The sequence below is a fragment of the Limanda limanda genome, chromosome 14 (genome assembly GCF_963576545.1).
Source record: "Limanda limanda chromosome 14, fLimLim1.1, whole genome shotgun sequence".
In the NCBI taxonomy this organism is placed as follows: Eukaryota; Metazoa; Chordata; class Actinopteri; order Pleuronectiformes; family Pleuronectidae; genus Limanda; species Limanda limanda.
This window is the reverse complement of record NC_083649.1, coordinates 17,796,941-17,811,002: the sequence shown is the minus strand read 5'-3', so window position 1 is coordinate 17,811,002 and position 14,062 is coordinate 17,796,941. Positions and strand designations below refer to the sequence as shown.

At 42.0% G+C, this 14,062-nt stretch overlaps 1 protein-coding gene across 1 annotated transcript; it reads left to right on the top strand.

Annotated features, from left to right (window-relative positions):
• Positions 1-5,793: 5,793 nt before the first annotated feature.
• radx (RPA1 related single stranded DNA binding protein) lies at positions 5,794-12,442 on the top strand. Its single transcript, XM_061085335.1, has 15 exons — positions 5,794-6,385; positions 7,333-7,475; positions 7,554-7,746; positions 8,051-8,159; positions 8,306-8,406; positions 8,506-8,625; positions 8,702-8,797; positions 9,221-9,388; positions 9,894-10,051; positions 10,127-10,269; positions 10,388-10,435; positions 10,515-10,636; positions 10,731-10,967; positions 11,890-12,072; positions 12,162-12,442. The coding sequence occupies exons 1-15, from the start codon at positions 5,794-5,796 to the stop codon at positions 12,296-12,298; spliced, it is 2,550 nt and encodes an 849-aa protein (XP_060941318.1). The 3' UTR covers positions 12,299-12,442.
• Positions 12,443-14,062: the final 1,620 nt, after the last annotated feature.

The window sequence follows — 14,062 nt, the reverse complement described above, 5'->3', positions numbered from 1 at the left end:
TTTTACTATTGAACACTCTTGAAGTTGGTAAATGGCTGGTATTTATATAGAGCTTTTCTTGTTTTGATGACCACTCAGTGAGCTTCACAGTACAGTCAAAGATTCAACACACTGTCACATTATTCACACACTTTCAGATGGGTGAGACTGGGAACTAACCAAGGACCTTCTCATAGTTGACAAGCCCCAGGCAGCCCCATAATGCTAAATAGCAAGGTATTATAATACATATAATATCTGTAAGCTACTCAAGAAGGGTTTACGCAGTTTTTATTATAATTCTAAGAAGCATGTAGCCTAATATTAACCATAGTTTCACTCCACATATTCTGTAAAGGTTGGGCAGATTATAAAATGTAATTCAGCCCGTGTATATTAACTGTTCCTCCCCAGAAGCAAAGGACAGGACTATGGTGGTTTCTACATGGTCCTTGATTTGCACAAGGTGACACTGTGATGAAGAAACAGAAAATGTATTGTCTGGACTCCAGCCACAAAGCTTTCAGATCCTGTGTTTAATGCCCTTGAAGATGAAGCAATTGTAGATCACAGAGGGTAAAGATAACAGATCTGCAGCTGGGTTTGTTGTTACCCACTGACTGACACTGTGTATGTGTGCCCATGGCTTTACTTCGGCTGAGGAAGAGCCAAGTTGAAATGGTTCACTGCTCTCTTGTGGTGAAAATATGACATGACATTCATTCAGCTGTGTCATTCCACCTGTCAATAGATAGATAGATTGAGCACTGGTGTTCCCTATCTGTCATGTTGGGAGACATGACAATATAGGAGAGAGTAGAGGTATATGTGCAACCAGAGGGAACTGAGGAGATGTTTCTTTTCAAAATCCTGTGCTGTACCTGATGAGTTGTGGTTTTATAGCAATAAAAAAGTAACAGGAACCTACTGTCTTGGTGAGCGGGAACGCATGGCACCAACTGCTACCCTGAATATATATAGCTTTCAACACCATGATGTCTGGATACTACATAAAACCAGCAGTCAAAACTTTAAAATTCCATGCAAAATCACTGCTATGAACTTGCTCAAAAATCAAACTAGATATATTTCACACATTTATGATTTTAGATTGGCTTGCCACTTTTTTCCCCCCTCCAAAGTGACTGAGTAAAGTTTTAACGCACACTCAGAAAGTACATCAAGAACCCTTAATTCATTAACCATTGATAGTAAACACTGTTTGTTCAATGCCCTTACCAGTGTAAACCTTTGATTTTGAGCTATTTGTTTGTCTCTTCTCACACACACACACACACACACACACACACACACACACACACACACACACACACACACACACACACACACACACACACACACACACACACACACACACACACACACACACACACACACACACACACACACACACTTATAGTTTGCTTTCTCAGTGATTCTCTCACGTGTACACACATCCTGACCTCACCCCACATGAAAATTGTGTCCCACAATGCACTGCAGCGAGTCTTTGAACCACCAACGTAAAGTTTTCTGGAAAATGTCACCAAGCTCTGCCTCCAAACATCTGGAGGTCAATATTCAGCCGAGGTCAGAGCCGATGATCAGTGAACATTTTGCCTAGACGATGTTTTAATATATGATCAGGGAAAAACCTTAATTTTAAATTTGTATTTAATCAAGTTGTTGTTAATGAAGAAACCTTGTACAAATAAAGTTAATTTATTAGGCTTGATATGTTGATGCTATCTTCAGTAAAAGAGTCTGATTCAACCTCTGGACTAAATTTACGCTGACATTAATGTAGCTACTGATCCAAATCAATGTTTAACCAGAGTCAGAAGATGACAACTGTGGTGAACTAGACAACCATCGTGATGGGAGACATTTCATCATCCATCCATTATCTAAACCCCTGATGCTTTGAGGGAGCTGGAGTCTCTGGTTCTTGTGGATAAACTGTATGATGAACACCTGCGGGGAATTTCATTCTTCTAACCTTAACCCCTCATCAAATTTGATACAAATATTAATGTGACCTCATTTTAAACGTAAAGAAATGTATGAAAACTGATACTGCAAGGCAATAATTCAGGTTTTGTCATGTCTATGGAAATATTGGTCCCGAAGATACTGTTGTGATGTTAAATTCTAGATCCTCTATACTCTTCATAGGTTTCCTTCTATTATCCTCATAGCTGGATTAATGATGTGACCAGGCAGAGAAGGGATCAGGAATGTAAAACTTTTATTTCTAGAATGTTTTTTACAAGATACTTGAATAAGTTGATCAACGGAGACGCCTCCGGAGGCAGAGGGCGGATCACCTCAGTGTGGTACAGCCAGATGTTGGGCACCTCTTCATCAATGTCAACAGCTGATCTATGACGTCTTCCAGCACTTTAACTAGTGCTGCTGTTCCACATTTCACGCAGCAAAAGGCCCATCCTGCTCCAGGTCCGTGTCCGGACCATCTTTAAACTGACAAAAACCTGTTCCACAGTCTGCCACAGTGCTCCTGGTTTCCTCCAAGCTGCCATGATCTTGGAAAAGCGTTTCCATCCACCTGTGGCTTCGTTTGAGCAGGTTTGTGCTTCTTCCTCTTTTTTAGCTTGATCTTGATCTTGATCTGGCTCCCTTCCATCATAACTCAGGGAGATTTCTATCATTTCAGACTCCTGCAGGAGAGCGATTGTGGAGTCAGACTGTTCGCTGATTTGCTGCATCTCCTCGTCAGTGTTCTCGGTGGACACAGCATCAACAGTGTCCCCATACAGCTTCTCCACCTCCTCCTCTGTGACTGAGGTCTTCACATGAGGAGTGATGTCAATCTGGTTGCTGATTTGCTGCATCTCCTCGTCAGTGTTCTGCGTGGACACAGCACCAACAGTAACCTCATATATCTGCTCCACCTCCTCCTCTGTGACTGAGGTCCTCACATGAGGAGTGGAGTCAGTCTGGCTGCTGATTTGCTGCATCTCCTCCTCAGAGTTCTGGGTGGATGCAACGTCAACAGTGTCCTCAGATAGCTTCTCCTCTTCCTCCTCTGTGACTGAGGTCTTCACATGAGGAGTGAGAGTGAGGTCAGTCTGGCTGCTGATTGGTTGCGTCTCCTCCTCAGTGTTCTGGGGGGATGAAGCATCAACAGTAACTTCCACCTGTGGCTGCTCTTCAGAGGAGGCAGCACCTGAGACCGGCTCACTTTGAGCAGGTTTTCGCTTCTTCTTTTTGAGCTTGATCTTGAAATCTGTCAAAAATGATCTTGGAAAGCGTTTCCATCCACCTGTGACTTGGTTTGGGCAAGTCTGTGCTTCTTCCTCCTTTTTAGCTTGATCTGGATCTGGATCTGGCTCCTTTTCACCATAACCCTGGGAGATTTCTCTCATTTCAGACTCCTGCAGGAGAGCGATAGTGGAGTCAGACTGTTCGCTGATTTGCTGCATCTCCTCCTCAGAGTTCTGGGTGGATGCAACATCAACAGTGTCGTCAGATAGCTTCTCCACCTCCTCCTCTGTGACTGAGGTCTTCACATGAGGAGTGAGAATGAGGTCAGTCTGGCTGCTGATTGGTTGCGTCTCCTCCTCAGTGTTCTGGGTAGATGAAGCATCAACAGTAACTTCCACCTGTGGCTGCTCTTCAGAGGAGGCAGCACCTGAGACCGGCTCACTTTGAGCAGGTTTGCGCTTCTTCTTCTTTTTGAGCTTGATCTTGAAATCTGTCAAAAATGATCTTGGAAAGCTTCTCCATCCACCTGTGACTTGGTTTGGGCAGGTCTGTGCTTCTTCCTCCTTTTTAGCTTGATCTTGATCTGGCTCCTTTTCACCATAACCCTGAGAGATTTCTCTCATTTCAAATTCCTGAAGGAGAGTGATAGTGGAGTCAGACTGTTCGCTGATTTGCTGCATCTCCTCCTCAGAGTTCTGGGTGGATGCAACATCAACAGTGTCCTCAGATAGCTTCTCTTCTTCCTCCTCTGTGACTGAGGCCTTCACATAAGGAGTGAGAGTGAGGTCAGTCTGGCTGCTGATTGGTTGCGTCTCCTCAGTGTTCTGGGAAGACGAAGCATAAACAGTAACTTCCACCTGTGGCTGCTCTTCAGAGGAGGCAGCACCTGAGACCGGCTCACTTTGAGCAGGTTTGCGCTTCTTCTTCTTTTTGAGTTTGATGTTGAAAACTGTCAAAAATGATCTTGGAAAGCGTCTCCATCCACCTGTGACTTGGTTTGGGCAGGTCTGTGCTTCTTCCTCTTTTTTAGCTTGATCTTGATCTTGAGCTGGCTCCTTTCCACCATAACTCTGGGAGACTTCTCTCATTTCAGACTCCTGCAGGAGAGCGATAGTGGAGTCAGACTGTTCGCTGATTTGCTGCATCTCCTTCTCAGTGTTCTGGGTGGACGCAACATCAACAGTGTCCTCAGATAGCTTCTCCACCTCCTCCTCTGTGACTGAGGTCTTCACATGAGGAGTGGGCTCAGTCTGGCTGCTGATTGGCTGCATCTCCTTCTCAGTGTTGTGGGTGGATGCAACACCCACAGTGTCCTCAGGCAGCTTCTCCTCTTCCTCCTCTGTGACTGAGGTCTTCACATTAAGAGTGAGAGTGGGGTCAGTCTGGCTGCTGATTGGCTGCGTCTCCTCTTCAGTGTTCTGGGTGGATGAAACAGTAACTTCCACCTGTGGCTGCTCTTCAGAGGAGGCAGCACCTGCGACCGGCTCACTTTGAATAGGTTTGCACTTCTTCATCCTTTTGAGCTTGATCTTGAAAACGATTGGCTCCTTTCCATCATAACCCTGGAAGAGTTCACTCATTTTCTCCTCCTGCAGGAGATCGCTCCCAATTTCAAACTGCATGTTTCTCTGTAATTCTTTTGTCGAGGTCAGAGAAATTAAAAAGCAAATTGCGTCCAGAAAGCAAAATAAACCAAGCGAATTGGTAGCAGAGAGCTAAGTTATGACCAGTTGTGCTAGTGAACCAGGTAAACTAAGTGAGTGAACCTTGATTCACTTAATTTATACCTACCTACATCAAAGGATCAAAGGACATACAATCTTACAAATGCTTCCTAGAATTCCTATATGTACATTTGTAACTATGATCTGAACCAACCGTATCCATGGCAGCAATACACCATCATAATAATAAAAAATTACAATTTTTACAACTTCTAGGAGTGCAAAACTGCAATTAATTTGCCTGAAAAAGAATCCTTACAATTTCAATAGGGCCTCACCCTGTTTCACTCTGTTCGGTGCTCGGGCCCTAATTATTTTCATTTGCAGCTGGGTTTGTTGTTACCTAATTATTTTCATTTTTATTATTTTTATAACAAACTAAATTTGAACAATTTACCAAAACAAACTACAAACTTGACGTTTCCAAACATCCGTCGCTTTTGATGACGTCACGTCCAATCGATCCCGGTCAGTAGCTCAGCGCGGAATTTCAAAACTGTTTTTGTTGCGTGAACTTTCCGTGCCGTGTTCCATCCGGACTAAATAAAGCGGTATATTATCTGTAGACATAGAAACTAAGTCATAACTTAGGTGAGTTTATTTCTATTTACGTTTTTCTTTGTTATAGAAAAATGGTGACGCAATCAAACAGCACCCGCGGTGTTTGAAACGTTATCCTGAGCTGAATGTAACTGTCAGATAATAACAGACTCTTTGTTTTGAGATAACTTTTATTTACTCACAAGCGATCAGTTGAATCTGGGTGAGTCTAAACGCGGCGGTTACACTGTCCGGAAGAAGCTAGTTATTTAGCTAACGAGCTAATATGACGTGTGTCGCTAGGAGGTGAACTTAACTCTGAACGATGGAGGACGAGTCTTCGTCTTGCTCCTCGGCGCTGCCCGGTGCCGGGGCGGTGTCTTTCCTCCAGAGGACCCTGCAGCGGCTATCATCCACCCAGTGTCTGAAGCTCGGGGCCGGCGAGGAGGCTCCGGTTGCGGTCGTTGCCCTTCAGAGGTACTTATCCGATCAGAGTGAGGGGCAGCAGGGGGAAAACTACACCTACGATGTGACTGTCACTGACGGAGCCTGGAGAGCCAAGTGCTTCCTCCACCCGGGTCTACACCACCTGGTCCACAGCAACACCCTGAGGACCGGGGCGGACATCAGCATCACACAGTGCACCTTCGTGTACAACGAGAGGAGGCTGGGACACGGGTTCATGTCCATCGAGGGGCTCCGGTGTGTGGCGGGGAGATCCGTGGTCCTGCCCCGGGTGAGAGATGTCAGCTCGCTGCCCATGCTGATCAGACCCGGCATGGAGGAGAGCGTGGTGCTGCGGAGCGACATGCCCCTCCAGGTGAGCCGCAAGCACTACCTGAGTCTGTGGAACAACGACGACCCGGAGGGAGACATGTGGAGCTCGGGTGCCCCCTCGTCCGACCTGGTGCTGGACGGTGAGATGCTGCTCCCTGGTGCCACTGACACACACTGAGAGTTCATCTGTATTTACGTGACTGAGGTGGTCAAATCTGAACCTCTCCCGCAATGATGATATGGCATTTGGTGCAATCAGAATATGATATCACAAGACATTCTAGTTTATTAAAGGAAATTATTGGTTTTATTTTATGGCCAGTCTTGGCAAAAACATGTGATGAACTCAAACGGCACCCAGTAGATCTAAACCACATTTAGATCCACTAGATCTAGCTTTTGATTAGCATCTGAACCAAATTTCACAAAAAAAATCAACATCCATGATTTGATTCTTGAGAAATCAAGGAAAATTTGGAGAAAACACCCTGTTTCACAGCTTGAAAACACTTTACTAGATCTGCTAGTGATCCAGATTTGACCAAAATTGAATGGTTTGTTTCTTGGGTGATGCGCCACTCTTCCACAATATTTCATGGAGATCGGCTCAATTGTTTTTGTGTCATCTTTCTTACCGACAATCCAACCAGCAAATATCTACCATCACAGTTTCTAACAACTCCAGGGGTTGTCGTTAAACTGCTGCTTTATTTTTGACAATCCTTGAAAAATACAAATATATAAAATGTAAAAAATATAAACATACACACACTTAACTGAATGATTGAGAACCAATTTAATAAGACAAATTGCATTTCACTCAGCTGAAACAATATTATACTCATTTAGGAAATAATTGTAGCCCATTCAAGTCTTAAGACTTTGAAAAGACAATTTTAAAGCTTTAATTTAAGGATTTAATATACAGTTAAGGTAATATATACTATATAAACTATACATGGTATGAATACTAATATTGACTAAAAGATATTTCCTAAATCTGTCCCTCTCTCCATTTAAAGCCTCTCCTTTACAAATAAACATTTATCTTCCTGATGATGTGTTGTCTGTGATTTTTTTTCAATAGTGTCCAAGATCACACTGCTTTCCAGTCTGGAGTCTGGCTTTAGAAGCTCATGGAATATTCTGCCTCTATTAGTGAAGGTTATACACAAATCCAGATTAAGATTTTACGGGAAGTTTGGTCTGAAGATTGATTACCCCTACCAGGTGAGTACGAACCGTGGTGCTGCTGCGACAAAGTGAAGCTTGCTTTTTCTCATCTCATGCTCTGTCTGTATATTTCAGGCATACTTTGAAGTTGCTGACCAGAGTGGCACCATGTCCCTTGTGCTTTGGAATGAACTTTGCCCAGAGTTTTACCAGAGACTGAACGTGGGCGCTGTGTTGTACCTTCAGAATTACACCCTGAAGCCGAGTTATCCAAACCGGTCACGGCCGCAAATGGATCATCACAGAATGAAGAGCTTTAACTCTTTAGGTTTGTGCCTAACCACTGATCAACACCTGGACATGTAATGCGTAGTACCACCACACGGTTTGTGTGAAAAAATGACAATACACTCTCACTGCGCTGTAGTAAATTCAGGCCAACCTAGATAATTTGTGCTGCTGTCCTGCTGCCTATGCCAGCAAGGACCTTTCCTTGTGCAGGATTCAACTTTATGGACAAGTTAAAGTATTCCAAAAAACCTGTGTGTAGTTTAATTTCTTCCAATGATTTCTGAAAGCAGTAGAGAACTACACACATACCGTTGACTTTGTCACACTGTCTGCCTTTGTAGAAATCTGCCTCAACGCTCGCAACCCAGTGTCAATCATCAATGTGGTGTCACCAAAAAGTGTGCTGCCTCAGTGGGGACTGCCGGAGGTTTCCTACCAGTTCACCACCAGGTAATGAAACAGTCTTGTTGCTCTATTGTCTTACTATCGTCCGTCTTTATCCAGAACGCATTCTATCACTCTGTTAACTATTAATACTGTGCTGGTTAATCTACTATAATTGTGGCTCTGCCTCATGTTATGTTTGTGTCTCACAGGTCAGAGTTGGAACAATTAGCCAACAATTCTGCATGTGATGTCATCGGTTTGGTGACGTTTGTTGGTCGCGTTGAAAGAGTGAAGAGCAAAGGGAACAAGGGCAAGAGATGTTTATATTTATTATATTAAATGTAAATAACTCGTAAAGGCAGATTGATTATAATTCAGTTATTGGAAATTGACCAAGTTCACTATTTAGGTCCAGAAAAATACTGGACGTACCGCTGGGTCCACGCTGTGGACGGGACGTCTGGTCATCCTTTTATCCTGGAGATTTTTTCCTCTTCTCAACCAGAGATCTTCAACTGTATATGCCCAAGTAAGTCACCTGAGCCTGTGCCACAAAGCAGCTTCACTTACTTTGATCAATTCAGTAATCACCATCTCTTCCGCAGTGACCTACCTGGTTTGCACTCAGATGAGGGTTTGTCACGTGGAAGGTTCATTGCCCTACCTCACAAGCAGCTGTGAGACAGAGACATTCATCACAGGTCAGTACAACCGTTACTAGAATGGCTCTGCGTGGAGCTCACACCTCCGCCATACCCAACAGTCCCCTTAGATTCTATCAGGCTGCACCACATTTCCCACACTCATAGAAATACATCCCCAGAATGTGTCAGATTTTCTTTCACCAAGATCCTTGAACTATTTTCCGGGAAAACTGTGAACATGTTTGTAAACCGTCCTGTCTTACACTGTTAAAGAAAGCATTAAATTCCAGGAGCGGACCCCTGATCAGTATCCCCACCAACATTTAATGTGTTGTCCCCTGATCTATATCACGTCCTTTCACCGTTTTTGTGCAATTTTACTTTCTGTGAACAAGGAAAACAAATAAAGACCTGATAATAAGTGCATGTGTTGGTCACTGCATTTGGAGCTGAGCTGTGTATTGTTTGTGTCCACAACAGGCTACCACAAAGGTCAGCCATATGTGAGTCATCCCCAAGTGAAGAACTTCATCCAATGGACCAAAACTCTGAAGGACAACGTCGTCCTCCAGAAGACTGCTGTTGGCGGCCATTACTGTTATCCTTGTCCCCCAAAGGTTTTCACACAGTCTCTGGCAGACGTCTCAGGTGAGGAGCGAAAAGACAGAATGTCAAACAACTGTTTTTTAGTTTTCAGAACATATTCATTCCAGAGGCCATTCATTTAAGTCCTGTTTTTAAGACTGTTTTGAAATGTGAAGACATGAAATGCTGAGTCCTGCGTCAGTACTGAACCACAATGAGATTCACTCTGTTCTCGAGTGGGCGACAGGAATCAGATAAAGTCTGGCTCAGCATTGTCCTACAGTTTTGCTACAAAACACTGAGCAGTGTGTGGTCTCGATAAGTCAATTGTAATGTACACCCATCAGTCTGAGTCCTAATCCATAGCTGCACAGAGTGAATCTTTATACATTGTGTTTGAATCTTAAAAAGCTTTCCTACAAACCCCTTATGAGAGGACAATTCATAGACAGTTTAGTCTTCAGAGAACAGAACATTCTGTATTTAAAATTCTGCATCTTACAGTGAAAGTGATTGGGTTTTACTTGTACATGGCACATTTTGCCATTTTGAAATCTTCCGTCTTCAGCTCAAGTTCCTCTGGTTGCTCTGGCCGACCTGAAGAGGGAGTTAGAGACCCTGCAATACAGGGAGCATAAACAACTGGCCGTTCAAGGACAGATCACATCGGTGAGGTACAGGAACGCCCCAAAGAAACCAGACTCACAAGGCACACACGAGAAAGAGGTAAATAATAAACATTATTTCACAGCAAGAAGTGGCCTTTTAAAACTATGAAATTAATAAACTGGTTTCCTGCAGGTGCCTGATGTTCCCACTGATGTGTGTGAACCAGTCACACAGCATCATCCCTCAGCAGCTGAGGAGAGTTTGACGGACACTTCGACATCTCCCTCTGCCGAGAAAATCTCAGCAATCAGAGGAAAAAGAAGAATTGAGACGAGGTAGGATTTGAGCCCTGATTAAAAAGATTGTGTGTTTGATATTAAGATGTCATCAAACACGTTTTAAACCTGAATTTAATTCAATAAATCAAATGTATCATGTGAAAATGTTTTCCAGAAAAGCCGCGGGGTCGTCTTTAGATTGTGGTAGCACTCCATCAAAAAGGTACAGGAGATTCATGTGGTTTTGTTCATCAGTAAACTCATCTCAACCATCCTGAACTCATCTGTCTCTGCTCGTACAGAAGAACCAGACCTCAGAGTGCAGAGGACGGACAAGAGGAGGTAGAAGACGACAGCAGCGTTTCTGAATCCGAGGAGGCTCAGGATGCGGAACACAGACCGTCATCACAAAATCCAAATCAAGGCGAGTTCCTGGAGCTACACCTTCACTGCGTGGACTCTCTGCGATTTGAGTCGGTTACGTTTTTGACTCTTTTTTTGTGTCTGTTTTCCACCAGACTTTGATGTTTTATACTGGGAAAGCAGCGGCTGGCTGAGTCAAAGAGAAGAAATGTCTGAGCATTTGGGTCGAGATGGTTTTTACGAGGACAGTGTCTCTCAGAGGTTCACGTCTGATGCAAAGAACGTCCTCCTGCAGTGGAGTAACCTTCAGCCAACACACTGGACACCAGAGCAAAGCGCTAACACCAACCCACTTGTGGTTTGTCGAGGATATTACCACGTGACGATATTGGGTAAAGCAGCAGTCTACTACAATTACTCTGATTTGTGATGCACAAGATGACCCCGCACTGAAAAACACATTTTTTCGGTCTTGGTACAAATCCAATTTCACACTCTGTGTCAGAACATCCTCTCGCTCCCTAAAATAAACTCTGAATCATACGGATGATGCAGGCAGCATCTCTGTCTTAGAATTATCTGGCCCAAGAGGAGAAAATCTGCTGTCGTAGTCATTGAGCACTGACTTTTCATGTTTTTATTTTATTACCTTTATGCCATTAATAAGTCACTTTGAGGTTTGAGACCAGCTGCCAGCAGAAACAGAGCTGCACATTGTCACAGTGAGAAAACTCATCACACATCTCTGGAGTCGACGAGGTTATGGTTTTGTGTCGGTCTGTTGCTTTATTTGTTTGATTGTCAGCAGGATTATGCAAATACTACTCTATAGATTTCCATGAAACTTGGTGGAAAGATGGCACATGGGTGGAGAAAAAACCCTTTAAATTCTAGGGAAGATCCAGGGATTACTCTTCACCTTCTTTAACGTTGTCAGAGACAGTTTATTTGACATTTTCACTGTTTTCCTCAATAATTCATTCAAAAATGTGTGAACAATGTCGGGCAGCTTGATTGAATTTAAGGGGACTATTGGGCCTTGGTGGAGGCTTGCCCTCTACTGAATGCCTTTCTAGTTTACATTTGTTCTGTCTATTTGTCTATTATTAACAAATAGTGTTGTTACATATGCTCTTGGCTTTTAGAATCATGAGTAGCCATCATATTTCAGGTAGGGCCAATTCTCGAGCCTGCAGGAAGGACTGAAAATTACCTTAGTTTTAATGTTATTAGGTTGTCGAGCTAAAACAAAGATTATTAAAATCAGTTTTCTAAACGTTCTCCTTTTTTTCTTCTTCTAAATCTTCGTGACAGGCATCAACAAACAGATAGCAGTCGATGCTGCATATTTTCCTGTTGTGAGTGCAGATGAGCCCAGGGCTGTGGGTCTTCCTCAGGATCCCCATGGCAACACAATGCTGTCCTGCCTTTCTTCAGGCTTCCTTTGTCCTCTCAGTGACGCAGAGAACCAAAGTGATTCAGCTCTTCCCCAGCCAGGTAGGCCAGGAACAGAACCAGCTCAGGAAACGGTCACTACATCACAGACCTCTCAAGTTTTCAATGTGTTTTTTATGTGTGTCTTGCAGAGGAGATCTTAGAGAGTGCCGGTGAGATGGAGGATAAACATGTCGTGTGTATTCTGGACCTTTGTCATCTGGGTGGAGAAGCGGTGGAAGTCGTGATCAACAAGATCTACAGAGTTTTGGAGGTTTCTCTCAACTAACAGCTCGACAAGAACAAGTGTTCACCCCTGTGGTACTTTACAATCACGTCAGCAGAAAGTTATTTTGTCCAGAAACATAACCTTCACTTGTTTTAGATCCAGCTTCAATTGATAATTTATAAATTCTCCTGTAACACATGTACAGTAAATGTCACAAGATTTTGTAGATCGTGAAATATTTTATAATCTAATGTTGGTCTGTAAAATACAAATTTATTTTTAACCTTCAGAATTCAGCTGTATATTTACTGTGACTGACAGATAAATAAATACAAGCAGTGTCAGTTTGTAAAAAACCTGTGAGTTTCACTTCTTTGACCAGGAAATATTCATTCATTTTTACAAAGGAACTGTATTTTGATTGTCTGCCGTCAAATTAATCTCCAAAAATAAAATCATGTCAAAGATTTTCTAGGTACAAGGCTCCGCCTCAGACTTTTGATATAAGAAGAGTCGCCATCTTAGATAACCACAATGGATTTTAACAAATTACTTGCAATGCAGAATATATACATATCATAGTAGATAGAAAAATAGTGTACAAAATATAAACTCGTAACATTTAATTTGCATCAATAGTAGCTATTAGAGGCTTCCTCTCTGGGTACATGTTAAAATATGGAGTAACACCATAGGTCAACATTTAGGTGGATGTATAGAGACATATCTGGAGAAAAAACATGATATCAAGAGAAAACATACATGAATCATTGATGGGGGAAGTAAAATCCCAGGAATGGTATAATATGAAAGTATTTAATTAAACCTTTTGCGAGAAAAATCCAAAAAAGTTCAGGTTTTAATTGCAGAGTTAATAACTCAACCTCTGTGTGACGGGAGTTTTTGATGTGAGGATTGTTTAAGTTTTTTTGGTAGCCAGTAATTAAGGTCTAAATAACTTTAATTCTTTAATGAAACAATATATAATCCTCGGAGAAGTGTTGCAAATTACATCTGCTGGTATAATTTTTCATAGATTGAATCACTTTTCTTCAGTGAAAATATTTCTGCATTCAGAACACACAGCTGAGAAACACACTTGTACAAGAATCATTTGCTTTGTAAACAGTTTGCTCAGAATAACAATACATATGTTTAAAATATTTATTTTCAATATATTTCACAATATCCAGGTTGATTTATAAATAATTCAATATAGCATAATATCAAGATATTTTAGAATGTAAACTTAATTTGTTAATTTATTTTAAAACAATATTAACAATATTTTTAAAGCTTATTTTGTTGGTAAATACAGAAAGAAAACAAGCCGTACAAGTGACTGTGCAATACCAACTCGAACTCGCAAAAAAGCCTCACCTCCTCTAATAAGACACTTCATTATCTGTTACAAAATTACTTTAATTTTTAAAATCATGTAACATACATATGTAATCTATAAGACATATAAAATAAACAACTATGTAGTCTAAACTTTTTTTTACATTCTATTTTACAATATATTCAATCTTTGTTTCTGTAAGGAAACAACAGAAAGGGCTGTGTACCAGGTGTGTTTTGTTCATGTCCTGGCAAATCTCATCCAGAGAGTCATTGTTTTACAAATCAGGAAAAAGTACAAGTTTAAATGTGACTTAAAGACCACATGCCCTCGAAGGACATAGACACTCGATGAAAAGCCCATGAAGAAGAAAAGCTGACAGTTTGAGGAAAGACAAATAAAATAATAGGTGCAGCAGCAACAGATGTGGAGAGAATTTAACTCAAACAAAAACTTTTCTAACAGAGCAGAGGGATTATTTA

Bases quoted from the DNA above. Each gene is read 5' to 3' on its own strand.
- radx (XM_061085335.1), top strand. From the start codon at position 5,794: ATGGAGGACGAGTCTTCGTCTTGCTCCTCGGCGCTGCCCGGTGCCGGG. The intron at 10,436-10,514 runs GTACAGGAGATT...CTGCTCGTACAG, and splicing joins GGTAGCACTCCATCAAAAAG to AAGAACCAGACCTCAGAGTG. The intron at 10,637-10,730 runs GCGAGTTCCTGG...GTTTTCCACCAG, and splicing joins ATCACAAAATCCAAATCAAG to ACTTTGATGTTTTATACTGG.